Below are 27,668 nucleotides of genomic sequence, written 5' to 3'. Positions count from 1 at the left end.
TTTTTTTTTTTTTTTTGGAAATTTAAATAAATTATTTTCCCTTCTTTTTTTTTTTGTTTTTTTTTAAAAAGGCTTTACTCCCTCAAGAAAAAAAAAAAAAGATTTACAAACAAAGTAACAGCCTGTATCAACTCTCCAGAAGAGAGATGGTATGACAATATTAATCCAAACATCACGCTATTTAATTCCCCAATAAAACATTGGAAAAAAAGGAGCCAACAGTATCTGCACTAACACTTTGCTACATATAAAATCTCCAGCTAATATGAAGCTTATGGTACCAACCTCTAAAACAGTTAAGATATATACACATATTTTTTGGGGGGGTATATTAACAAACAGAATATTACAAAATATTAAAGAAGGCAACTCTTCTGTCATTTGTTTCAGGGCGTGAATTTTTTTTTTTTTGTTTTCTTCACTTGAAGTTGGCGTAGTCTGAGAAGGCGTCGATATATTCCTGCACCACCTTGTAGCAGAATTCGTACTGTTCCTGGGGGATTGGGGGAGAGCACAGCGTTAGAGCAAGAAAATTCACACCTGAGACATAATTTGATGTTTCATGGTCTGCAGTGAGCTGGCACCAAGGTGTCCTCAGCCCAAATCGGGGGCAGGAAGTGGACTTCCACCCATCAGCAGGTCCCACCTCCTTTGTGCCCTCCAAAAATGGGCTGCCCACCCTCCTTGCTGGGGTGCCACAGCAAAAGAAACTCTGCTTTCCCCTTTCTCTCTGAGGTCCTATTTTGACCCCCAAAGGACTTTTTTTTTAAAACCCTGAGCATCCTTGCAAACCTCTCTTGCAAGACCTCATCTAGTCCTGCCTGCTCCTCCCCTCCCTGACCCACTGCCTGCCTGAGCCTGTGTCACAGCCACTCCAGGACAGGCTTCCAGGATCTTGGAGCCCATAAATACATGGGCTGTGGCTGAGGGTGTCTCCAAGGAGGCTCCTACAACTTGTGTCAGTGGTCAAAAGGTGCCTTCAGCCAGCCAAGCTCCACTCTTCCAGACATCTTAAGAGGAGGAAGGGGCAATACCCCCTGACCCCATCTCCATCCCATAGTCTTTTATGGAGAGAGAAAACTGAGGAAGTTTTTGCTCAACATTGAGTCCGCTGAGGTCTGGGGTGGCAGGAGGAGCCCAACTGCACTTACCAGTGTCTGCACCATATGCGGCCTCTGTAGTCTTAAACTCTTCACTGTCTGAAAGACGTCAAGAATCCCTTCTGCCTTCACCCTTTCCAGGACAGTGCTCAGCGCACAGAAGGTGCCTGTTCTTCCTGCTCCGGCACTGGCAAAGAGAAACCAGAAGGTAAAGGAAACCATCCTGTCCTTGTTGGCTTTGCCCAGGGGACAATTCGTAGGGGAACTAACAGAAAACTGGAGGAGCTGGTGGTGCTGCCCCAGCCTCTCCCAGTTTAGCTAGGACATGCTCTACAAGACTGAAGCCTTTTTGCTTAACCGAGCAGGAAAACCCTGTACCACATCTGCCCAGGCTGCTTCTGCTCAGCCCAAGTCTTCTGATGGACCTTTGACCATCTCCAAAACCTCTTGCAGAGCAGGTCCCCTTGGAGGGGTGGCCAACTCCTGCTCCACATGGGCTTTACCTGCAGTGCACAGTGATTGGGTGGTTGCCAGACTGCTGCTGCTGCTTCTGCACAGCTGCGATGATGTTGATCATTCCCTTCCCATCCCCGGGGATCCCAACTTCTGGCCAGCCGTGGAAATGAAACTGCCGAATCTGTCGGCTCTTGTTTTCCTGGTGAAAGAGCAGAGCTTGAGGTCAGTAAGTTGGGGGGAGACCTGTACCAAGAAACCCACCAGCTCAAGGCTTTGGGAAAACCATCTCCTTAGGAAAGCTTGTGCAGGGCAGGCATTCCCGAGGCATGGAGCAGGGCAGGATGTGGGGAACAGGGGGGATGCTGGGTGGTGGGCACAGGGACAAGGCAGAAGGAGGACAAGGGCTACTGGGTGGCAGCAGGGTAGAGGGGCTGGATGAGAAGCGATCAGCAGGACAGGAGCCCCCACAGGTGGGAGGTAAGTGTAGGGAAGTAGCTGGGATTGCAGGCGATGGATGCTACTTTGGGATGACAGGGAGATGATGGAGCTGAAGATGCCAGAGGGGAGGTCCAGCACTTGCAAGAGGAATTGCAAAGCACCATAAACATCAGCGAGGGTTAATGAGAGCCAACCCCAGAGCTCCTGGAGCTCCCCACAGGGAGTAGGCCAGACTCTTACCCTGGTGTTCGTTACCAGCAGGTCCCGCACCGTATAGCTCTCGCACTCCTCCTCTTTTTTCAGCTCCACAGTGATGTCTCCATAGGACACGGAGCCGTCAGATGGCCAGTACTGGGCACACTTCTCCTGAGAAAGCATTAGAGGAGGGCACACGATAAAGACCCTGTATTTTTTCCCCACAGATTTGAATGGAAGAAGTCTTCTCCTGGGGCTGGCAGCTGCCCAAAGCCAGGTGGGATGCCATGAGCTCACTTTGGAGAGGAGCTGTCTGCTGCACCCAAAGGTGCTTTGAGAACTGAGGGTCCAGAGTTGGTCCACACACAACCGGATTCTTTGCATTAGAAGTAGAGGCTGAAATATATTTCCTGCCAGGGAAGGGGTGAAACAGCACCCAACGTGTGCGGTGATGGCACTGCAGGGGCCATCGGGAGCTTTTAAGGGGTTGCACTGATTTATTTTGCTGGTGCTCCAATGCAGCTATCCCCAGGTGCTTACCTGACCTCTCTCCTCCAGCTCCGTTAGCATCACTATGGAGCAGGATTTCCACTCCCAGATCATCCTCCAGAAGTCCTCTATCGTGTGCTGCAGCGGTCCTTGGCTGGCGATATAGGAGTCCTTCTGGCGATAACCCTGCGATTGGAAAACAGGGTTAGCAGTGCATGGGCAGTGCCTGGCTGCTGGGGTGCCAAGGGTCAGCAGCAGGAGGAACGTTCTTGGACATGGTCAGGTTACCAAGCTCAGTTACATTTTGGGACCATCGTGACTGCCCCTGTGAATGACAACAGCCTGGGCAGAGAAACCTGCTCTCACTATGTCCTTGTGCATGGGCATTACCACACCACCGCCTGGAGCCCAAGTGCCATCAGCCAGTGCTTTGCTGTGATAAAACCTTTGGTTTTAAGGAAATGCAGTGGGAGAGGGATCATGTTCCCTACACATGCATGGCCTTGTCCATTTGGTGAAGAAAGATTTGGGTTTCCAGCACTCCTAAGTGATGTTGCAAAGTCTGAGAGCTGTAGCAGACCTTGCCCAAGCTCAAAATACTTCAGGTATGATTTTTACTGGCATGATTTTTGGAAGAAGTAAGCAAAACTAGATGGAACTAGACGATCTTTCATGTCCCTTCCAACCCAAACCATTCCACGATCTGTGAAAACGAGCAGTAAGTCTGGCTGACTCTGGCTCTTCCACAGCCACAAATTGCTTCTGTTTCCAAAGCCCCTCCGATGTTCCCCTGTGCCCTCGCTGCAGACTGTGACTAAAGATGCTTCGTCATTTGGAGCTTGTCATTTAAGCAAAGTTCAGCAAAGGCAGGAAATTGAATCCTCAACAAAAATTGCTTACGTGCCATTTAAGCTTTCTGATCTGGATGCAGAACAAGGCAGCTGCTCCCGGCTGCGCTGTGTCAGATGCTCCCGCAGCCAGAGCAACCCGCAGGGACCCGGCAAAGGAGATTTCAGGGAGCAATTAATTTGGGATGTCATAACTGGGAATATGCTGGCTTTGCTGGTTCAACCCCTAGGAATAATCATCCTTTGGGGGAAAAAGAATCGACCCTTGCCATTAGGAGATGAAAATAGAAATTGGGCTAGAAAAAAGCAGGGCTTTGTTATGTAGCCAGCGCGGGCATCACTGCGTGAAGATAAATACTCATACGAGATGTCCCCCTGAAGTCAACAGAATTACTCACGAGAAAAGGATGTGCAATCACTTACGTCCTCCTTGAAGGAAGGAAAGCACTTAACCTCTCTGCCTCGCCTCCTCCCGTCACCCAGACAGGTGTAATGGGATTGACCTGTTTTTTCTCCAGGGTTTTGGGATCTGTGTATTGCTCCATTACCTAATCTAGTGGATGTTTTCTGACCAAACGAACAGTGCTGCATAGCAATTACTTCCACGGCTACGTGTAGCCATTTCTCCAAAGCCATCATCAGAGCCCGGAGTTGCAGAGACCAGAATTTGGGGGCTCTGCTCAAGCTCTACCTCTCCTCTCCCACCATCCGTGGGTCACAAGGAAACTGCATATACAGAAGGTTTTTTGGAGAAAGAAACTAATACCATCTGGCGACACAGAGCAAAGTCAAGTGAAAAGAGCCACCAGAGAAGGAATGTTTTGGGACAAATCCTTTCCATAAGAAGCAGCGTGAGGTAAAGTTTCCACTGGGAGAAGACGGAAAGAAGATTCAAGAAGACTCACATCAATGAAGGAAGCGTTTACGTAGTCTGTGTTCTCTTCACCTCTCTTCACTGGAATGATTACTCGGTTGAACTCATCTGAAACAGAAGCAAAATGACTTGAGTTTTGGGGAACAACTTCAAAGTGTGATTCCTTGATAACCACGCATGGCCTTTAGCTGGGAAGTCGCCAAGCCCTAGGTGAGAGGACAGAGATATGGGAAGGGGAGCCCTGTGTTTGCAGCACCCGACTGGGACAGGAGACTAAGTCTCTCTGCCATGCCCTGGTTTGGGGAAGGAGAAGGGGGTGCAGAGGACTCCGGGAGCAGGTCCTGCTCAACACAGGGACTGTCACTGGGCACCAGCCGGAAAGAGCCTTTGCTACAAGGGCACATTGCTGGCTCATGGTCAACTAGGTGTCCACTAAGACCTTCAGGTCCTATCCTACCAAGCTGTCAAGCTGCTTTCCAGCTGGGTGGCCCTAGTAAATACTGGTGCCTGTGGTTGTTCCTCTCCAGGGGCAGACCTTTGCACTTCTTCTTGTTGAACATCGTGAGGTTTGTATTGGACTTTTTCTCCAGCCTGACTCCTGTCTCCACAACCACCCAAATGGTCCCCTCACCCATCTGGCATGCTTTCCCCACGCAAACAAACAAGGCTTACATGGAATTATCTGAAGCACTCTGTTCTTCTTCATGTTTGCTGGCAAGTTGCCTGTTCTCATCTTGTCATTCTGGATTTTGATTGAAGTGAGCTTCTGCAGAGAAAGGAACAAAAGCAGAGGCAGCTTTCAGAGCCGCTCCACACCAGGCAAGCACATGGTGGTCCCCACAGCTCAGCACCACCTAAGCAGACCCACCAGGACAAGAATCACGCTCACCTTGAACTCCTCTTCCAGCCCATTGCTGCTGGTCCCTGGCACTTTGTTGTAGATCTTCTGAAGGTGGATTTCTAATGAGGTCACCTCCAGCTCTGTGTCACCATAGAGATAGTGCTCCAGAAGTGCTTGGTATATAAACACATACTGCATCTGCAAGGGTTGCAGGGAGAAGCCATCAGCCTCTGGTCGATGCTAGTGAGTGCATCCAGGTGCCTGCACACATGCTGGCAGCAAACCCACCACACCACTCCCCATCCATGCTCACTGAGCATGTGGCACCCCTCTGAGACCCAAGAAAACTGGGTAACAATCTTTCTGTTGCTGTACAGGGACTGGGACCTTATTTGCTACACGACACAAAGCTGACATGACAAAAAACTTTCTCCAAGTCTGGAGAAAACGAGGCTGAGGGGAGACCTTATTGCTCTTTGTAACCACCTGAATGGAGGTTGTAGCGGGGTGAGGGTCGGTCTCTTCTCCCAACTAACAGCAGCAGCTGCCCGCTGCTCCTTCCAGTCAACCTCCATCAGGGAAGGTGAGCCCACACGGAAGCCTTGTTTCTGTTAGTTGGGAGAAGGATGAGCAGGGACAGGATAAGAGGAAACGACCTCAAGTTGTGCCACGGGAGGTTTAGATTGGATACTAGGAAAAATTCCTTCACCAAAAGGGTTATCAAGCCTTGGAACAGGCTGCCCAGGGAAGTGATTGAGTCACTATCCCTGGAGGTATCTAAAAGACATGTGAACGTGGCGCTTAAGACATGGTTTAGTGGTGGACTTGGCAGTGTTAGATTAACGGTTGGCCTCGATGATCTTAAAGGTCTTTTCCAGCCTAAACGGTTCTATGATTCTACGGTTCTATGAAGGGGATTAAGAGGAACAGGACCCAGTGAAAGGCTCACTTGATGCAGCATCCTTCAAAATGAGAGATGATGCTCAACCTGCACGTAGACTTCTCTGCAGGCTGGGTACCGAAATGGAACTCGAGCGAGCAAAGCCCGGAGGAGACGGCAGCAGCAGCAGCACACTTACATCTGTCTGTACCATCTGGCAGCGCTGAGCCCGGATGCGGCTCACGAAGCCATAAACGTCCACCTTCCTCTCCGCGTGCATCATGTCCAGCATGGCATCGATGACGATGAAAGTGCCCGTGCGGCCTACCCCGGCACTGAAAAAGCAGAGGGGACAAGTGGTCAGTGCAGCAGCGTTGGCGTTAGGATCCCTTGTAGAGTGCCCGAGAGTGAGCCAGACGCTTCCCAGCAGTGAGTAAATAGCAAAATCTGTTTTGGAGATGACAGAGATCCCCATCCTGGTGTTCAGCACTGCCTGGGTTTTGCAGAGACTCGTACACAGCATCTGCTGTGACCAGAACGCATGAAAGCCCAGAGCAGGGTGAGCCAAAGCAAAACCTGAGCCAGTTACAGCTTCCAGAGTCCTATGGGCTGCCTGTTCCTACCAGCTGCCCGCTGCTCCTTCCAGTCAACCTCCATCAGGTGAAGGTGAGCCCACACAGAAGCCTTATTTCTGTGCTGGTAACTCAACCATTGAGGAGAATAAGAAAGATGAGGCCATGCAGATGCTACAGAAAGACAAAGCTTTTTTGTCAGCTGGCCCCTGAGAAGAAAGCTGGAAAAATGGACTTGGGAAGTTGCAAATCATCTCTCATCATCTCTGCCTTTAACCATGGGGCTTCCCCTTACTGAAACATGGAAAGTCTCTATGGCTTCCCCAGGCTTGCTGCTGTGCCTGAAACCACTCCATGTGTGGTCAAACACCATGGTTTGTGACACTCAGCATGGTCCTTGCTCCCAGGCATGCTGGGTACTGCTTTATCACAACGAGGGATGTTGCCCTCTTGTGCCCAGGGCAGTGGAGAGGCAAGGAAGATGCCACCAATGCCCAGCAGTGGTGCTTAGCTTGGCTCACTCAGCATCCAGCTAACCCAAATGAAGACCACTAAACACCATCACATTGCTGATTCCAAGAAGTTCCTTCAATTCATATGCATTTTTTTTAATGTTCCCATGTGGAATATTCCTGTTTAACACAGGAAGGTTGAGTAAAAATAATAAAAAAGGCCTGACTGAAAAAACCCCACCTTTTACTATTAAATATGAGATACTTTCCAAGCCACTCGGGAGAGGCAGAGATCAGCCATGACCAGGACTTACCTGCAGTGCACTACTATTGCTCCTGCATATTGGGGATTACACGTCTTCACCTTCTTCAGGAACTTCAGCATCCCGATGGGGGTGAAGGGGACCCCAAAGTCTGGCCAGCTGGTGAAGTGGAACTGAGTCACCAGGCGCTGAGGCTTCTTGTTCGTGACATCACCGACCTGAAGGGGAAATGTGTATTAAGGTTAATGATAAATACTTGTATTTCCCTTCTTTCCCCAAAAACAAGGACAGAGAGGGAACTACAGACCCAAGACTGAGCTGGATGGCATAAGATGCAGTAGCATCTACAAGCTGAAAGGGCACAGACCCAGGCTCCGGGGCCAAAATAGTCCCTAAAAACATGACATTTTAATTGCCCAACACCATATCCCACATCCAAGGGGTGAGAGATGCCAAACTGGCCTCAGCTGTGGCTCTGACCTGGCAGAAGCTGCCGTATATCAGCCCCAGTGGGGTCAAACAGAAACTGCCACTCTGTCCTTTCCCACACCTCTGCCCACAGCATCCTTAATTAAAGGCAAGGGAGGAAAACTCCCACAATCCAGGCTGTTGGAGTGAAGGGTGAGGCTCAGGAGAACCCCACTCAGGATATAGACAGCTTTTCAGTTGCCAGCTCTCCCTTGCCTGCCTCTGAGAGCAGCAGGAAAACAAACAGAGGGACTAAGGCATCCAGAGCCTTCTCTGGAGGACCAGAAAATGTAGCGACAGATGGGAAAGCAATCAAAACCAACACATATGGTGCTGGATTTTGTCTCAGCTCTTGGGGTAAATCTGATTATTTGCAGGCATTAAGTATCCGTGGGTGAGAGCAGGAACCAATACTGGTAACAGCAAGTGGACAGAGTTTCAGCCCTGGCATCCATCAGCTTCCCTGCTCTCAGTACAACCATGCTGGTACCCACTGGGAACGTGCTCCCAGGTGTTTAAGGTGAGTGAATTCTTAATAGTTCTAGTTAAAAATGGATGCTGGGGGTCATTTCATCCACACTCTGCTCTCAAGGCATCTTGGTGGAATCGAGGAGCATGCTAGCACCTATTGGATGCCCAGCGTGGAGAGGGGAGGGATGGGAGATGTGAGCCCCAGCACCTGCTGGATGCAGAACTTCCGCACAGTGTAATCCACCAGGACGGTCACGTCCTCCACGGACACTCGGATGTTCCCGTAGGTCCAGCAGCCCTGATCCGGCCAGTACTGGGCACACTTACACTGCAGGGAGAGAAAATGGGTACAGGTGAACTCTAGTCCCTCATGAGCTGGGATCGGCTCCAAGACATGCCCATGGGCATGAGATATGCCAGATTCAGACAAAGTTGGGTTAGATACCAGCCCATGAAGCCTCCTGGCACCTACCTCTTTCCTCTCTTTCAGGTTGGTCACCATGACAATTGTTGCCGTGTTTTGCTCCCAAATCATCCTCCAAAAATCATTCACGGTTTCTTCCTTTGGTCCTAAGGGGAAGGTAAAAAGAAATGTGGTCTTTGGGATCAATCCCTCAAGCCCTGAGACCGAAACACAGAGTCTGAAGTCACACATAGATGATGCAACACATTTTTTGCCAATAGATGTCAGCACAGGAGGTGTTTTGGTGTCTGGGAATGCCAGCTAACCCAAGGAACAATCCTATCACACAAGAGCTGGGGCTTTTTGGATACATTTTATGATGAAGAATTCCATTTTTAGCCCAAGAAGGGGAAATCAGATAAATGGAGCACGGAAATGACTTGCCCAAGTTCACACAGGGATATTGTGTCCATCACAAGTAGCTCACAGAAGACCTGTCCCTGAACATTGTGCTTTAACCATGGGATCCCATTTCAATATAGCACAAGAATAGTTACCTCCTGCCTGCCAGACAAGGAGCTGACTCAACCTAGACCTCCCCTGCCAAGCCTGAGGCTAAGGGCGAGCCAAGAGAATATCAGAGGCAAAACTTTACTGCAGCCTGGGATCACTGATGGACCTGATCCAGCCTTCCTTCTCCAGCAAGAGCCATGCAAACTGGCAGGTGACGTTCTAAGCCACTTGCAAGTCAAAAGAGGAAATGCAAAGCACCTCCCCCTTTTGCTGACAAGAACCTCCCTGTGAGCGGGTATCTTCATTTTAGAGATTTGTTTGGACTGGTAAAAGGAAAGCAAGAGAGCTGGAGGGCTACACGTGGTTCATGCAGGCTGGTGATGCTATGGCTGTGGGCAGCTGAGCTTGGGAAGTCTTGTGATGCTTGTTGCTCTCAGTAGCTGATAGACCCGCCTCTCATCTGAAGACCACAGAGAAATTTCTCTCACAAGCCCACATTCTTGTCTGCTGTGGTTTAAAAAGGAATAGAAATGAAACCAGATCAGTGTGGTGCTCTCTGTAATTACAGATTTAGGGAATTTAAATAAGCAGCTCATTTCCAGAAAACATAACCTTTCTCAGGGAAGAAAGGTTTTGACACCCTCCAGCAAATGGTATTGCACAGGTAGGGCTTCTCTTCCTCCCCCAACATACCCAGCACTAGGCTTTGACTGGGAACATACTGTGGACAAGCCAAGCCTCCTTTTGACCAGGGGACATGTGCAAGGCACTGTGCTGTGCTTAAAGTGGCACAGCTTTGCAGAGCAGAAGGGCACCAGCCCAACTGCCACCATACAGAGTGACAGGAATAACCGAGCGTTTACCTTGTGCAGCAATGAATTTGTTTTTCTCTTGGTACCCCTATAGAGAAAAGAAGAAAAAGGAAGACTAATGAAAGACAAGTATTTGTCTAACACAAGAGTCATTAAATGCATCCATATCATTACTAAATAGAGACATCACCTGCTCTGTTGCTCACTCCCCCTGTGCAAAGAAGGGGCTGCAGCCTCCGAGGGGAGAAACAGCACTGACAGTAGGGCAGCAATAATGGAAAATCCCTATGCAAAGGGTTCCTGACCCAGAGCAACACTCCCCATGCTCAGGTAATGGGGGAACAACCCCACTTGTTGGCACAGAGCATCAATGAAGTGGTACCTGACAGCCCTTCTGCTGCAATCAGACCCTGCATCCAGAGCATCACATGAAAATCAGCATTAAACCTTTGAAGACTGGGCTGTTGAACTCATGGGATTTGACTTTGTGTATTTCCTAATGGGTATTTATTTATTGCTTAAGAAAGTAAAAAGCTCTTTTGGGTCTTGCTTTCTTCACGTGCCTTAATCTCTCAAAGTCTACTTCTTCATATTACCCTTCGAATTCATTTGAGCTATATTGTGATAATGACATAGGACCCATCTCCTCTTAGAAGCAGAGCACTGCAACATTGCTTCTATTTTAGCTGTGTTCCTTGAGTTCTTTTTTATCCCCTTCCCACATCCAGCCCTGCAAACTGGGAAGTATCAATGATTAACCATCCACACCATTCATCAGCCATTAATCAGAAATCCCCAATTCCTGCAGGAATTTTTCCCAAACACCTTCCAAACCAGCTGGCTTGGCTTTGTGGCACCCCAAAGAGCGCAAGTGCTTCTCATTATTTTAGAAGTGGGGAAGAGAGGTGGGAAAAGATAAAACTATGACTGAGTAGCTGAGTAAGGGCAGAGCTACAGCTAGAATTTGAGTTCCAGCTCTCAGCCTCTTACTCCAACCACGCTTGTCAAGGTGCGGAGCAAAGCCACACAAAGGTTACAAGATCAAAACCTGGTGTAATTCATTGCTTCAGAGGAGCTGGTGAGATGTTAACGTAGGGGGTAGCCTCTTAACCATCCTCTCCCAGGCACAAGTCACACTCCATAAAGGCCCCACGCTCCCCACATGGGACCAGGCACCGCTGGCCAGGGAGCAACTGGTGGGGATTTCCCTTTCAAATCACAAAACTCACATTAATGAAGGAGGCATTGATGTAGTCGGAGTCAGGAACTCCTTCAACAGGAGTCAGGTGAACCCTGGAATGATCATCTGGAAGAAAATTAAAACTTTGCATTAAAAACAACTCCCTCCATGTAGCTGATATCTGGCATAGTGAGAAAGCTGGGTGTTGGAGTGGAGCCCAGGCTCACTGACACACAAACAAATACCTTTATACCCCCAAATTCTTCTTGCTTAAGCCTGGAGAGGTGCTAGACCTCACCCAAGGAAGTTTTTCTTCTGCAGAGTGCACACATTTGAGGAAGCCCCCGAGGCAGTCCACCCCCCCATGCCACCCAGCAAGAGCTGGCCGTTTTGGCATTTCCCATTCATTAATTTTCTATGGCCTCCGGATGCTGATGGATTCAGGGAGCTCCTCCTAGTAGGTATCTAAAGCTAAAGCAGATGCAGCCACCCATCTGGGAGGTGAAATGAACCCAATCATGCCCTTGCCCATCCCAAAAACAGGAACAGGGAGCCCCAGCAGTAGCACTGGCTGTGCCCCGCTCACCCAACATGGTCTGATACTTACAGGGCAAAATGTTCACGTATCTGTTCTTCTCCTTGTTCTCCTCCTTGGAAGCAGCTTCACATGTGGCCTGTATGGGACATGCTGGGAGAGCCTGCAATGGCAGAAAAGGGGGTTTTCCATGATGATGTTCTTACTCATGGCACAGCAGTAAGCACAATGCAACTGGTACGTCAGTGCACATTGCATCTGAGCATCCCATCTGGGGGTGCTCACCCTTTGCCGGGCTCCAGGAGGTAGGTGAGCAGCAATCCCTTGTCCATTTTCCCCTTCGGACATGTCCCCACCACCCACACCCCTCACCTTCACCTCAGCACCAGCTCCTTGTCCCCACTGAGCTCAAGGTGACCATTTAAATAGCCTGGGCTGGACCAGAGAGAAAATCCCTTCCAAAACGTGCTATCTGGAATCTCAAGACCTATGAACACGAGGTGGCAGCAAAACCTCTGACACCAAACACATCAGCCCATTGATCGAGTTCATTTCTGCCCACAGAGGCTCCTGCTGAGATTTCTTGTTAACAGTGATGCTAACGGTGACCCGATTAAAGCCTCCATCACCCGAGCACACTCAGTGACGAGAAGGATCACCCATGCAGGGAGCTGTTTGTCATCAAGCAACGCCAGGGACCTTTGGATTGGGGGGTGCTGGGGTCACAGGCGATACTATCCCAGCCACAGCAGCCAAGTTTCACACTGGAGCAGAGGAGGTGCTTTCCCCACTCCATTATTCCACATCCTCTTTGAATAGTACAGAGGATGAGAATGTATTGGAGGCATTCGCCATCCCTTCCTCCAGCTGGCAGGACAGACGTGGTTCAGGAACGGAAGCCTTCAGGGCAAATGAGTATTTATAACCCGAAAAATTCCACTCCCTGGGCATTCATTGCACCTATTTAGTTTCATCGAAGCACAGCCAGGAAGGGTATCAAGTTGTGCAACAGCTGGAGAAAGTTGAGTGGCTTTTTATTTTTCTTCTCATCATCCTCATATTGCCATATCGCGCCTTGGACCAAAGGCTTAACATATTTGCAGGTGACATCTTTGCAGTGTGGACAACCAGATCAACAGTAGGTTTTCTTTTGTTAATTAGGCTAATGTAAAGTCCAGATAGTTGAGCAACTCCTAGGTTACAAACTGTGATACTCCAGCCAGTTATTTAAATTTGTGTCCTACCTCATTATTGCTCTGCCTATTTTTGTATTGACACGAGGAAAACGGTTTATTGCCACAAGAATGTGCAGAGCAATGTCAGGAAGAGGTAGCCATCTCAGAAGAGATGCTCTGGCACCATGGGATAAGCACAATACTGGAATTATGACTTGCAGCTGAAGGCCAACTGGTGTCCTCTAAACTGCAGGGTTAACAGCTCATTGAAATACATGGGGTCATTTCTATTTCTCTGTCAGAGCTCTTGTTCTGGCTGTTTGTGGATCTGAGACAATGACATGTCACACCTTGACATACTATTCATTTTGGCAATGTTTCCCTCGTAGCCATGAGGATCAGGAAGAGGCAGGCAGTGCCTGGGAAGAAAGCAGCAGGCAGGGAAGCTCTGAAGACCCCAAGGCATCCAGGACATCTCCTGAACCCAGAAAACGTAACCCCGTGTTAGGTCCCTGTAGCACTGCTTGCTAACAAACCTCTGCTTTCTGCAGTGAATGTGAAGGGTAGAGACTTGCCCACCATCACAGCAAATTTAGGACGAGAATCAGTCCTCCCACCTTGCATTCCTTTGAGAAATCTACGAGGACTGGGCAGACCATCATTCCCTCCATGAAGTTCTCAGATAAGGTCTTGACTCAATTACCCCCTGGGTTGATGTGCCATCCCTAAGCTGGGTACCACTGCACGCTGCAGCTCCTCTCTCATGTACCAGCTGTTGTGTCCCTGCTCTATGAAGTGAGACCAGATTTTTCCCCATTGTGCATTGTAAGCCAGACACCAAGAGCAGCCTGAGGGATTTCAGGGGAAGAAGCAAAGTGACTCACGTTGAACTCTTCCCGAAAGAGCTTGTTGTCATCTGCCATCCGGCGGTTGATCTCCTCTTCCAGCTTATCAACGGGTAGAGGTGGGTATTTACGGTTGGTGCTGGGGGAGCGGGCGAGCAGCGGCATGCTCTGAGGCTCTGCAACGACACCCATACATCAGAAGTGCCCACCCAGCCACTCCTTGTGCCCAGCACTCATCCATGCCCAGGTGGGCACAGGGACCTCACACACCCTGAGCTTTTAGGGCCACCTCGCATCCTCACTATCCCACGTTTTCATAGATAGAATCATAGAATGGTTTGGGCTGGAAGCAACGTTAAAGATCATCTAGTTCCAACCCCCTTGCCATAGGTAGGGACATCTTCCATTAGACTAGGTTGCTCAAAGTCCCATCCAACCTGGCCTTGAACACCGCCTGGCCTTTTGCTCTTGCTAGGGAGAGTGCACAAACATTTTGAGATGCTGTGATAACATGAAACTGTTTCAGCACCCAGTGACTGAGTGTTACACTGTTGTGGAGACAGGAGTGGACAACAAAGACCAAGTATAACAACCCCATGCAACATAAAGGCTTGGGGAAGAGCGGCTGGAAAGCTGCCCAGCAGGAAAGGACCTGGGGGTGTTGGTCAATAGCCTGCTGAGTATGAGCTGGCAGTGTGCCCAGCTGGCCAAGAAGGCCAACAGCATCCTGGCTTTTATCAGAAATAGTATGGCCAGCTGGACTGGGAGAGTGATTGTCCTCCCTGTATTCAGCACTGGTGAGGCCGCATTTTGAGCGCTGTGTTCAGTTTTGGGCTCCTCACTACAAGAAAGACACTGAGGTGCTGGAGCGTGTCCGAAAAAGGGCAACAAAGATGGTGAAGGGTCTAGTGCACAAGTCTCACGATCAAAGTCCCATCCAACCTGGCCTTGAACACCGCCTGGCCTTTTGCTCTTGCTAGGGAGAGTGCACAAACATTTTGAGATGCTGTGATAACATGAAACTGTTTCAGCACCCAGTGACTGAGTGTTACACTGTTGTGGAGACAGGAGTGGACAACAAAGACCAAGTATAACAACCCCATGCAACATAAAGGCTTGGGGAAGAGCGGCTGGAAAGCTGCCCAGCAGGAAAGGACCTGGGGGTGTTGGTCAATAGCCTGCTGAGTATGAGCTGGCAGTGTGCCCAGCTGGCCAAGAAGGCCAACAGCATCCTGGCTTTTATCAGAAATAGTATGGCCAGCTGGACTGGGAGAGTGATTGTCCTCCCTGTATTCAGCACTGGTGAGGCCGCATTTTGAGCGCTGTGTTCAGTTTTGGGCTCCTCACTACAAGAAAGACACTGAGGTGCTGGAGCGTGTCCGAAAAAGGGCAACAAAGATGGTGAAGGGTCTAGTGCACAAGTCTCACGAGTTGAGGGAACTGGGGTTGTTTAACCTGGAGAAAAGGAGGCTGAGAGGAGACCTTATTGCTCTCTACAACTACCTGAAAGGAGATTGTAGCAAGATGGGGGTCAGTCTCTGTTCCCAACTAACAAGTGATAGGACAAAAGGAAATGGCCTCAAGTTGTGCCAGGGGAGGTTTAGATTGGGTATTAGGAAAAATTTATTCACCAAAAAGGTTATCAACCACTGGAACAGGCTGCCCTGGGAAGTGGTTGAGTCACTGTCCCTGGAAGTATTTAAAAGATGTGTAGATGTGGTGCTTTGGGCCATGGTTTAGTGGTGGGCTTGGCAGTATTAGGTTAATGGTTGGACTAGATGATCTTAAGGGTTTCTCCCAAGCTAAATGATTCTATGATTCTAAGTCATCAATATTGGGGGATGAAGACCACCTCACTTTGAATTTGGACTTCAGCCTCACTCACAAGGAAAGTTTCGTGCCATGACCATGACATAACTCCCAGATGGAACCAGCAAAGGTAGCTGCTGCTTGTGGTCCCTCAGTGAAGCCAAGAAAGGCCACACAAGGGTTATATCAACACAACTGACAGTTTATGAAGTTCACACCTTCACTTACAGCAATGTAAAACTCGGGTAGGGAAGGTCTTAGCTGCCAACATTTAAAAAAAAAGGTGCTGATTTTAAGTTAGTGCTCGCTCCGAAGGTGTTTGGTTTAATGTGCAGGGAGCTCAAAAAAGGGATCTGAACCAAGTTTAAGAGGTGATGGTTCCTCTTCAACTCTTACTTTGGTGCCTACATATGGACAGAGATGCCCAACTTCAGACCCTCAGCGGGCAGCTCTGGCTCAAAGCCAGAAATTGAGACAAGCTCAGGGACAGAAGAGTTTACATATTTCAGCAGGCTTGCACAAGACATTAAAATCGCATTTATACATCTGTAAGAGGTCCAAAAAGGATTTTATAAAGAAAAAACAATGTATTCCCTGCTTTCTCTCAGAAATGTTAGTTCTGTGTCCACAGTTACTGTGAAGACTTGAACGAGAGTTTTAATCAGCTGTCATCCTACTTTGAAAAGGTAGAAGGATATTTAAATATTCCCTCAAGATATGTTTTTTTCAAAAAAGGTTCTTATTTGAGTCAAAGAGATATTGTGAAAATTCAAGAGGATCATAAGTAGTTTGGTCTTAGAAGTGATTGCACATTTTAATATCAACCACTTGAGGGCAAACATCTTGTCACTGGTATGAAAGTTGGGAAACAAATTTTCATTGTATAAAGGTTTGCCAAAATCAAGGGAAACAGAGGAAGTCCAGAACAAGAAACAAATAAAAATGTACATGAAAAAATACTTTCTTACAAAAATATGAGGCAGGATAACAAAGTCGTGGCATCCAGCCCCCTGAGTCCCCAGGTACTGTCATCGCATTGGGCTCAGACTGTGACAGTGCTGCATCCATAGGCTTCCCTGGACTTTTACAGAGGTTTGTCTTCTGATGTATAATATTTATATTATTCTGGTGTAGTTATGTTTATTCTGGTGTATAGTATTTATATTATTCCCACCAGGAATAATAATAAATATACACTCAGGACTGCCTTCATATGCCCTTCCAAAACCATACTTAAAGAGAACACAATCTTCATTTTTCTTTTTATACATTTCCAGCAAACCACTTCTGCAAACCAGCATTCGGCAAGCTTGTTCCCAGTTCCATTCAAGCTGGCCAGTGAAAGATGACACTGGATGTGATGCTGGCCACATGCCCAACAAGTTGCACGTGTCTCATTGCCATGTTGGAAGGAATGGGACAGGCAGAATGGTTAGCAGACCAACCTGGGTAGCTCTGCACCTCCCAGTGAGTCACCCTGGAGGGCTAAACCAAACCTGCTTTTGCCACTTCAAGGGTTATATGACATTTTTTACAATTTTTAGGAGAATTGCTGGTTATTTCACTTTGGCTGATTGCAAGTGACGGGAAAGAAAAACCCCACACATTTAAAATATTCTGTTGTTATTCTGAAAGTTTGCATTGACCCGTTTTGATCTGAACAAAGCTTATTCCTTCTGTGAGACGCATTTTGCTCCATGTGTGACACCGACACGGGCCTCACCTGCATCATCCGTCCGGCCGTTGGACAATCGAAAGGAGTTGGAGTGACTCCCTGCTTGCTTGTATTTCTTGAACCTACCAAAGACAAGGGAGTGAAGAACATCAGTAGATACCCACCAAGAAGCCCAGGTTACCTCCTGGATGAGAGACGCTGACACAAAGGGCTTTCCTCACTTTTGTGTGGCTTGATGAACTAGCTGATGGGTCCAAGAGGCTACAGGACCTCTAAACTCCTGCCTATGGGTGTAACTTTTAACTGACCACAACTGGAAAGACTGCAGGAGACCAGAGCGAGTTGAAAGCCAGAAGGAGAAGCTTTAAGGCTGCTTTTATGAAGGACACCCCAAGGAGTTCTTGCTCCACAGGCTGATTCAGCAAAGTACATAAACCCCAGGTTGATCCGTCCTGCAGTAAAGCCCTCCTCCATGTGCTTTTAACTTGAAGCAGATCCTTATGCTCTTTTTGCCTGAAGTTAAGGGTTTTGCTGAATCACCGGGCAGGCAGCAGTGAACAGAAACCCTTTTTTTAAGGGCTGGAAGCCAGGTGGGAAGGACTCAAACTCTGCTGCTGCTGCTGAACTCCTGAGGCAAAACTCTCCATCAGGTTCACCGCTGTGAGGGCAGGCCCAGAGCCAGGAGACAAAGTGAATTTTTCCACTGCTAAGGAAAGAGCTTTTTCTTTTTTTTTTTTTCTTATTTATTCATTCGCCAAATTGTTGAGTAAATTAAAATGTTTACTGCAGGTGAATAAACACTCTCTTCCAGCTGAGCAGATATGCACTCAGGAGCTAGGAATGCTACTTTTGAGCAGCCCAGATATTTGGATGTTTCAAAAATGGACCTAAAAAGGCTTTGTTATGTTACAGTTCCAGCTACAGAACCATCTAACGCTCCTAACAAGATCTGGTGATATGCCACCCTGCAGTACAAGATGCACAGGCACAACATGTGGGGTTTGGTACCCAAGGCTGAGCTTGGCTGCAGATGCTGGATCACATTCGATATCAAGATGGGAATCCAGGAATAATGCCCCTGGTGTTCAGTTTCCTGGGATTACTCAATCCATACTCTCCTTGAAAGTAAACCTTACCTGCTTTTTAGCTGCACTAACAGGAGACTTCATTTTAATCTATCCCACTAAATATGACATTTTCAGTAACACAACAGGCATTACCCCACATGAGCACCAGCTTTATAGAGAAAGGAATAAGCATCATTTACTAGATAACTGCAAACATAATTTTCATTATCCTTACAGGTTTCTTTTTAAAACACTGTCTGTTTCAACCTTTAGTTTAGGAAACAGCACAAAAGGCTTATTCCTGTTCATTCAGTAATTAATTTCTGTCAAACAAGGCAAGTCACCGTTAAAAGCATCTCTTACCTTAACATATACAGCACAATAATAATAAATACTATGACTAGAAGGGAAGACAGGGCCACCATCACAGCTATAATTGGAGTCTCATCTGCAAGAGAAAATGAAAGATGTGGTTATCAACACTGAAAGACATCCAGTGCCACCATTTAACACGACAAAGCTCTAGAATTTCTGCTTGCAAAATAATAATGATAATGATAACAACAATAGTACTACTACTACTACTACTACTACTACTACTAATGATCACCAGCACCACACAATAAGGCTACATTTATCCAGCCTGACAGTGAAGACAGATGCATGACCTGAGTAAGGACATATCTCAGATACTCTGAGGATAGATTAAAACCTGTAACCACTATACAAAGCACCTCAATCTTCTCTAAGAGTTGTTCACTGTGAAATTGTGACCCTGAAGATGAAAACAGTGACTGAGAAAGTTGTGAGAGGGCTGTTTTAGGGGATTCTTCTGCACAATTGAACACACCCATAGCGGCTCACCAGGCACTGGTAGAAGTTTGCTTTGACACCTGGGGATCCACAAAGTCTTCTGACTTGTAAGGAGATGTAAGGATCCATATGAGAAGTTTCTAACAGGTCCATGAGTTTGGTATAACATGATAAGAAGCCTTATATTAAAAAAGTTGCAAACTGTGACCTTTGTAAGATCCCACAGATAATGTATTTGTATGATTTGGCCTCCATTTCTTTGCCAAATAGGACAAGAGGGCAATGCTTCATGCTGCACCTGGGCTCTGAACGCCTGAAGGCTGAGGTTGGCTGGAGAGGTTCAGGGCTCCTGAGCTACTTATCATCTGCCAGGCTCACCACAGAGAGGTAGCTCCTGCTGGGATTTCTTTCGTAGAATCATAGAATAGTTTGGATTGGAAGGGACCTCCAAAAATCATCTAGTCCAACCCCAATTCTTTCCTCCCTGTAAATGTTGAGTTTAGAGAGGAGGTGATGTTAGACAACCCATCATGCACACTCTGCACCACAAAGCCATCAAGTATGAACTAATTTTGATTGCTTCATTTCTCGCTCCCTTGCAGATGCTTCTCAAGTGCAGGCACCGCACAATTCCCTTACAAACACACTTACATTAGCCATCTCTGAAATGTTACCATCCTCTGGGATCCACAACAGCTTTTTTTAAAAATAAGCTATTTGTAACTTGGCCTGGAGGTCAGTGAAACAGTGGTTGGTGCAAGCAAATTACCCAGATGGGGTTGGAAGCCAAGCAACACTAACCAGATAGGAAAATGGCCCCGAAGGGCAATTTTTCAGATAAATGTGGATGCCAGTGACGCCAGCTGGGGATATTTTCATTTTCCATCAGCTTGCTCAATCTGCACGGGCTACCGCACCGTGTCTACAGGCCTCGGTCCCCAGAGACTGCAGGGCATGACCCCCCTTTCCACCTTCTGTGTATCTATTTCCCTGCCAGGGCAGATTCCTGCTTCATGTGTCTCAGCAATTTCAGACAGCAGATTTTCTTGTGGGGGATTGAGTTTGTCCATCTCTGACTGCTGAGCTACCAAGGGGCACTCAACTAGTTATATTTCTGCATTTGTCACTGTGGTTGTGAGGTCCACAAATGCTATTCCGACCAAAAGTTATGATTTTTGTGTAATTATTTGAAGTCAATGACCTGGTATGGCAAATAAAAACACGAAATCCTCCAAGTCTTGCATGTCCTTGTTCCTTCCATCTACTGTCCTCATGTGCCAGCATCTCCCCCCGTCAAGCATCAAAAAGCTAAGGAATTTATTGGGAGGGATTTCTGTCTCCTGCACGCTTGGTAGCTGCTTGAGCCTTTAGCATTACCCACCGCGAGGCGTTCCAAAAGCAAGACCAGGAAGGCAACACAACCACAGACCACCTTAGTCCAACCACAGCGAGCCCTTGCTTTTCCTCTAACGTGCTTCTCATTGAGACCTCCAACGGTAACCATCATCACCATCCTGGCCGGAGGAGGGGAAGGTGACAAAGCCTGCAGCACTATGTCCCCACTATGCATTGTTGGACCATTTCTCCTGCCTTGGCTAGAGCCAGGCAGGGGCCGCTGCGGCAGTGCGGGTTGGCAGGAAACGTGATTTATGGGCAGGGGTTTTGGCAGGGGTGCCCCTGGCAGCAGGATGCAGGGAGCCTGGGGGGTTGTTTTCTTTCTTTTGCAGCCGTTCTTTCGACACATCTGGCTGGATGAGTTAGAGCTTTTCCACCGTGGCCGCTAACTGCCGGCGTGCTGCCCGGCCCAGCAAAGCCCAGGCAGGAAACAAGCTGAAGGGTGCCCAACCGGTCCCTCCTTCCCCAGCCTGCTCTGGTGAGAGGTGCCAACCTCCCCCAGCTCCCATCCCACTGGAGCCTCGGCCTTGGGGGTTTCACGCTTGGGGACGGGAAAAGGACTCAACCCTCTGCTTCCCCAGACCTGCAGTGCTGAAGCACTCAGCTCAGTCCACAGCATGGAAAGCACTGGGATGCCTAAATCTTGGATGAACCAGCAAACCATCTTCTGGTGCTCAAGGCCATGTCTCCAACTGTAGGCAGAGGTGCTATATAGCAGTCTATAGGCTGTCCCCTACACATCATGCAAACCTGAGCACAGCTGCCCAGCAGAGAGACAGGGGTGAGCTGCCCTCCTTGCTCATTGCTGCCAATGCCTGCCCACAGCAGACATTGCACCTCGGGATAAACCAGTGAGTGTGTTCCCAAAACACCTTAAATTACTCCTTCAGGACCATGTTGCACATGTGCACATGCTTTGCTTGGGACAAGGCCGGACTGTCATCGTATGCCACTCAGCAGAGGGTTCTCTGGCCCTGTCTCCTACAAGGTGCTACTATGGTAGTAAGGAGCTTTAGGAGAGGTATGCAATGAGGAGAGCAATGCTTCAAAGCCAGAGGATCCTCCTGAGCTCCAGGTCTCTCTGCTGCTTTCTGTTCATCCTGGTGGGATAAGGATGCATTGGTTCAACCCACCCATAGGGCAACAGGAGAGGGTTTGGGCCTTCTTTCATCAAACCATACCTGCATACCTTTCTGGAAGGTAGGCATGGCTGCTTCTGTGCCCATGTGAACCTCATGAAGTTCAACCTTAACCATTACTTTAAATTAATTCCCTTGGACTTGCTTCCCTTTTATTTCCTCTGTGCAAATGTGTACTGACAGTAACTATCACAGAGCATCTGTCTTTTCCTCTCTAGCAGGACGGTGTGGGTTTGGCACACCAAGCAGTGCAAAGCAGATTGCCATGGAGTTTACAAAGCTGAAACACCCATCAGAGCAATGATGAAAACAGACATAGGAAGCATGTTTCTATAGGTAGGAACCAGACTGGCTGTACCTCTACTCTACCCACTCCTATACTGTAAAGCAATGAGTAATTGCAAATATTCTGCTAGTGATGCCAGTTCTCAGAACTAAGAGATGGAAAAATGCTCCTGAGTGCTATTATATTACAAGAAATGGATTTGTGCTGCTGCCTGCCAACAGAATTAAAGAGAATAATAATTATTCACATCATTTGCAGAATGGGTTCGGATCAAATAGAGTAAGTCACAGTCAATAAAGACAATTCATAAGCAAAAAAGAAGGAAATTTCCTGAATGGCTTCTTAGACTTTGGTCATCCAACTCTAGGGGCTGTAATGCTGATATTTTCAGAACGCTTAGCAGGAACTCTTTGTATCTAATAGGACATGTACAAATTGGTACAGGATTGCTTATTTCTAAAAAGAGGAGCCGAACACAAATTAAGATATCAGTGTGTCACCAGCTCTTCTAAAGAGCTCGATAGGCTTTGTAAAAGCAATTCTTGAAGCCTGTTACAAGGAGAGCTACCTAACAGCATAATACGTTTGGAAATGTTTTTAGTGAGTGCTTGACTAAAGAGCAATGAAATATTTAATTCTTACCTCTTCTGTCAGAGTTACCTGCAGAAAAAGAAAATAAAAGTCTCTTAGCAACAAAGAAATATACATTTTAATAAGTCAGAAAGGATCAAAGACCATGACAGTAATAAATTTAGTAACTCTCATCATCTTCTTGTAAATTTTTCCTTTAAAACACCAGCTACAAAGCCAGGATGCTAAAACAAATTTCAGCCTTTGCTTAGTAACAAGGAAAAAGGAAACAAACCCCATTTTTTTATCAGCAGAGCAGGGAGCTGAATCCCAGCTGTAACACTGATCAACACAACTTTTTGCTCTTAATCAGTAACACAATCTGTTTAACACTATAACCAGCAAGTCACTGGTGTAATTTATTAGCACAGTTGTGCATAATTTTAAAAGAGTGGCTGAGCTAAGAGTTCCATTAAGAGCAGTTGGGCTCCGGGATGGGGATGATGAGCATTCCAAGGAAAGCCTCTACCTACTGTTTTGGATGTCTCATCTAGAGGAAACCAGAACAAACCTATGCTGCTGAGAGCACAGACCAGCTCTGCTGCTGAATGCTGCTGGCATAGCCACCCCACACTCCTGTTTTATGAGCTGCAGCACAGGGTTGTAGACAACCTTGGTGGGTTTGGAGAAGCAGGAATTGCCTGTACAACATATAATTCATGTGGCACCTTCTGCCCCTCTCCTGAGCACCACTTAATTATTTCATGACTGATATCCAAATTTCCTATTAAGATTAATGGCAAGGGCAGCCCTAAAACTAATTTTCCTCCTTGACAAATTACTTGAAATAAAGAAAGAATTGGCTTTGGTCATTTGTTCTTGTGACTGACATAAATGAGAAGCCACATCTGGCCTTGATGGTGCAATAGCCAACGTGCCATAGCATACAGCAAGGAAGTTCACCAAAACCAGTAACCCAAGTCATAAAAAAAGTGGCAAACACACAAAAAAATTTAAATTCAGTCCCCTGCTATCAGGCACTGTATTATAAAATCCCGATCTTAGCCGTACTTAAGGCTTTTGCCTCCAGCACTCCCATTTGAAGGCTACGTTTATACTAAACTTGCACCATGCCTGTATCTAAGATTTCTTTGGACCTCTTTACTCTGCAAAAAAGCCTTGAGTTTTTGTGTTTGAAAAGAAGCTGGATGAGCTCAAGGACGGCAGGACACTGAGAAAGCTGGGTTGTAAACTTCCTTCAGCCACATCCTTTCCTGTGCTGGTAGCAAAGACAACTTCACTGCAGCTTCACAGGCTGTGGTTTCCAAAGCTGCCCAGAGGAAGAGGGCACACGCATCTCACTGACGTGAGGAGGGGTTTAGACACCCAACACCCAATATCCCTGAAGAAATTTCTTCTTAGGGAATGTACATTTGTCATCTCCCTGCATTAAGTCCAGTATTAACTTCTTTCAGTCTTTTCTACCCTGCCACCAAGTTACCCGTCCTGTTTTTCCACCAAATCCTGTGCTGCCAAGGCTTTCACTGTGACCTTTAGCAGGCACTGCTATGTAACCATTGCAACCAAAGAGGCATGTAGTATCAAAGCTGAGTCTCAAGCGATGTAGCAGGGGGCAAACCATGGCTGAAGAATCACAGATCAGCTAAGATTTCTGGTCACCTCAGCCTCTTTTGCTCTTAACCTACATCGAGCAGCCAAACTCTACATTCTTAGGGGCCACTTTGATGATGTACCAAGAGGGGAATGACTGCAGGATGGCAACAGAGACAACTCTTGCTCACCCAGGTCTTTCAAAGATTAAAAAAGCCCAATTAATGGGGAAAAAACTGATAATGTAAGCATAGAATCACAGAATGGCTTGGGTTGGAAGGGACTTTAAAGATCGTCTAGTCCAACACCCCTGCCATGGGCAGGAACATCTTTCACTAGATCAGGTTGCTCAAAGCCCCCTTCTACCTTCTAGAAATGGGGCATCCATCCCATCATTGGATGTGCCAGCAAATGCAAGACTGAGAAAACCAGTGCATGGAAAATTCTGCTCAATAACATCTCAGCACGTTGCTCCTGGTGCTCATGACAGTGGAGACAGCATCTTCATAAGGTTCATCAGATCATGTATGGCTTGTGTCTGCAAGCAGTTTAGCAACCACTGGGTGGAACACAGAAATTACCCTACCAGTTGGGACAGTTCCATCCTACCACATCATCCTTCATCCCCAGGTTGGCTAATTTTGGACAATGAGCCAACTTACCAGCTTTCCCCAGGAGCTTGATCTCACATCTGACTGGCCACCTCTAGTCTAAGCCTTAAATCATTTGGGACAGGGACTGCCTTGCTGTGTGTATGCTTGTACAGTGCCAAAAAGCATGGCTTGAGCCCACAGTGGCTACCAAAACACAAATAAAGGCAGCAACACTCTGGATAACCGAAGGTGTGTGGCGATCCGGAGTGATTTATTGCTGTTGCCTACACAGACTCGTTACGGATCAACTTTTCAGCCGGCACCTGGGAGCTGTGCAGCACCAGCCCCATTTCACACTCCGGAAACCACAAGAAGTTATGAAACTCCTCTGTGACAAAAGTGGAATGAGATCCTTGGTTTTCTGGTGCCCCAGCATCTTGGCAAGAAGCCCAAACCTTCAATAGGATAAATCTCTTCTGATCTAGTCACTTCAGGGACTTATATTATTTCATATCATGATGGAATTTGCCCTGAAGTGTCTTCTCATTCCCTTTTGTTCAGCAAAACAAAAGAAGAGAAAAGAAACCAACCCGGAGGTGGGGTGGCCCGGAGAAGAAGAGGTGAAGCAGATGCCTACCATTGTGGGCAGCAGAAGAGGTCTCTTGCGTTGTCATCGTTGCACTGAAATTCCTCTCTGTCATCTCCGCTTCTGTGGTAGGGAGAGCAGTGCGTGGAGCAGACGGCGTCACGCTGGGTAGCAGGGAGGTTGCTGGAGGCATGGGCACAGTTGTCCCCAGGGTGGAGGTATTGAGGCTGACAGCGGTGGTGTTGGGGGAGATCCTGGTGGCTGTGGTTGTAGGTGGCTTTGACGCCATGGTAGAAACAGTCACTGGAGTGCTAATGGTGAGGCTGTTTGCGCTCGTTGTAGTCCCATCTTCAGGACCTGCTGTAGGAGCTTTGGTGGGACTCCTGGGGGAGGTGGGCACTGTTGTGGGTGGCTCTGTGAGAGGATAAAGCACAAGGGAACCTCCATTAAACATCTTTCTGCAACACTGGAGGGTTTAGATGCTAAAGGTTCATTTGACTGTAACTACAAGGATAAAAGAGCCAAAAAACCCCAGTCCAGAACAGGAAATTCTTTGCACCGCACAGTGATGCACACCCCTATAAAAGCAGGTAACTTGAATACGTATTATGACATTTAGGAGGTAGAAAGGTTAGAGCCCTTGTAAGAGAGGATCAATATTTGCTCGAGGTAAAACCTGCAGGTCCCATTTATAAGCACCTGCAGCCCATCACCCTCTTTTTGACACAGTATTACAGTTAAGTGGAGGGCAGAAGGGGTAAGTCACTGAGCATGTGAGCACTTACTCCTCTGATCCTAAAGATGGTTTAGGGACAAAAGAGAGGAGAATATGAGTGTAATTTACCTGTTGTAATGTTGTTAGCACCTACACTTATCAGGCCACTTCCAAGCAAAAGGAGAAAGAACCACGAATCCATGTTGACCTGGAGAAGAGAGTAACGAAAAGTTATTTAAATTGTCATACAACATCACCCCAAAGTAATTCCAGCTGTTGACGCCGCTGTGCATCTTGCATGTGTAGAGCTGGAAGGGAGGAGAGAACATGTAGCTGGAGTCCCTGAAGGCATGTGGATGGGAAGGATTTATTGATATGTTCATACGTTCCCAATGGAAGGGCGCATGGAGAAATCCCAGTCTGGTGGATGACCAGAGGTTGACAGAGATGAAGCAGGGAATGGGTGAACTGTGGAAGAGCATGAGAGGAACAAGCTGTGAAGCTGAGCACCAAAGATAAGTACCCGGTCTTAAAGAAAATTAATAATGTGTTCATATAACACTGTGCAAATGAGCATACTTTGAGCAAACCGAAATGCAATACATGTGAAGCAAGGGTCAAAGCAAGGAGCCTTGACCCAAAATGCCCATGAACCAGATGCAGGGAAGAAGGAGAGGTTAGGTCCTCCTGCAGGTGGTGCCCAGCAGATCCCTGCCTCTTACTGGGTGTGGGCAGAGCACCCACACAAGGTCAGGCTCAGCTCCATTCAAACCCCATCAGATTCCCGGCACGTGTGGATGAAACAAATGCTCATAAATAATAATCCAAGATCATCTGCAAGCACAGGCTGTACATTCGTTGTACTGTGAGTTTCTTCCCAGGAAATGTCCTGCAAAATTACAAGACGATGACATCAGTAGAGTTGTTTCCCCCAGGCTTTCTCAGCCCTTTTAAATACAAGACTTTTATGGTGATTTCTTTCCTCATTAGACCTCAAAAAGCTCCTGAGAAATGGGTATAGTTATCTCCTCCTGAACAGATACAGGTCCAGAGGCTGAGGGAAACGACAGCGAGCTGTGAGACGTCATCATCCTGGCCAGAACAGAGCCCCAAGCTGCCAAGCCCCAGACCTTGGGGCCTCCCAAGGTTGGACCAGTATCTCACATGTGCTATGAGCCCAGAGAGGGCTCGGAGGTGGCTCTGCTACGTGCCATCGACCAGCAGCTGCTGTACGACTCTCTCCTGTCTTTCAGGCTTTTGTCATACATCCAGTTGCATCTTCAGCATCTCCTGGGAGAAGGCTGTGAGATCTCACTGCCAAGTCAACTTGACACACTGCCAAGAAAGGGTTTTATTCCTGATATGCAGTCTAAGCCTCTCCCTCTTACATACGTCTTGTGTTGTTTGTTCTTATTCTACTTATTTAAATCTGCTTCAACCTAGACCCATCCCAAACTCTGGGCAAAAGTACAACACTGAAGTCATGAACGTGCTGGAAACGATATCAGAAATACAAGATCCTCCCCACCCGGGAGTATCCTCCCACCAGCACCACCCACTTACATGTTTTTCCTCCCCCCAAAAGAAAACCTGGCAAAA

The 27,668-nt window shown here is 47.5% G+C and overlaps 1 protein-coding gene across 2 annotated transcripts in view; it reads right to left on the bottom strand.

Annotated features, from left to right (window-relative positions):
- Positions 1–44: 44 nt before the first annotated feature.
- Positions 45–27,668, bottom strand: part of PTPRA (protein tyrosine phosphatase, receptor type, A) — a 126,907-nt gene continuing 99,283 nt past the window's right edge. For both annotated transcript variants that reach the window (XM_014936069.1, XM_014936070.1), the window contains 21 exons: positions 26,199–26,277; positions 25,406–25,768; positions 22,637–22,654; positions 18,725–18,809; positions 17,343–17,416; positions 13,850–13,986; positions 11,863–11,953; positions 11,305–11,381; positions 10,127–10,163; positions 8,820–8,917; positions 8,556–8,675; positions 7,460–7,626; positions 6,321–6,456; positions 5,290–5,439; positions 5,073–5,166; positions 4,432–4,508; positions 2,730–2,864; positions 2,235–2,360; positions 1,604–1,755; positions 1,152–1,287; positions 45–493 (listed from right to left, as the gene is read on the bottom strand). In XM_014936069.1, coding sequence (XP_014791555.1) covers positions 419–493; positions 1,152–1,287; positions 1,604–1,755; positions 2,235–2,360; positions 2,730–2,864; positions 4,432–4,508; positions 5,073–5,166; positions 5,290–5,439; positions 6,321–6,456; positions 7,460–7,626; positions 8,556–8,675; positions 8,820–8,917; positions 10,127–10,163; positions 11,305–11,381; positions 11,863–11,953; positions 13,850–13,986; positions 17,343–17,416; positions 18,725–18,809; positions 22,637–22,654; positions 25,406–25,768; positions 26,199–26,277 — 2,427 coding nt within the window. In that variant the 3' untranslated portion in view covers positions 45–418. The remainder of the gene's footprint in view (positions 494–1,151; positions 1,288–1,603; positions 1,756–2,234; positions 2,361–2,729; positions 2,865–4,431; positions 4,509–5,072; positions 5,167–5,289; positions 5,440–6,320; positions 6,457–7,459; positions 7,627–8,555; positions 8,676–8,819; positions 8,918–10,126; positions 10,164–11,304; positions 11,382–11,862; positions 11,954–13,849; positions 13,987–17,342; positions 17,417–18,724; positions 18,810–22,636; positions 22,655–25,405; positions 25,769–26,198; positions 26,278–27,668) is intronic.

The sequence above is a fragment of the Calidris pugnax genome, unplaced genomic scaffold (genome assembly GCF_001431845.1).
Source record: "Calidris pugnax isolate Ruff unplaced genomic scaffold, ASM143184v1 scaffold14, whole genome shotgun sequence".
Lineage (NCBI taxonomy): Eukaryota > Metazoa > Chordata > Aves > Charadriiformes > Scolopacidae > Calidris > Calidris pugnax.
This window is presented reverse-complemented; position numbering and strand designations above follow the sequence as displayed.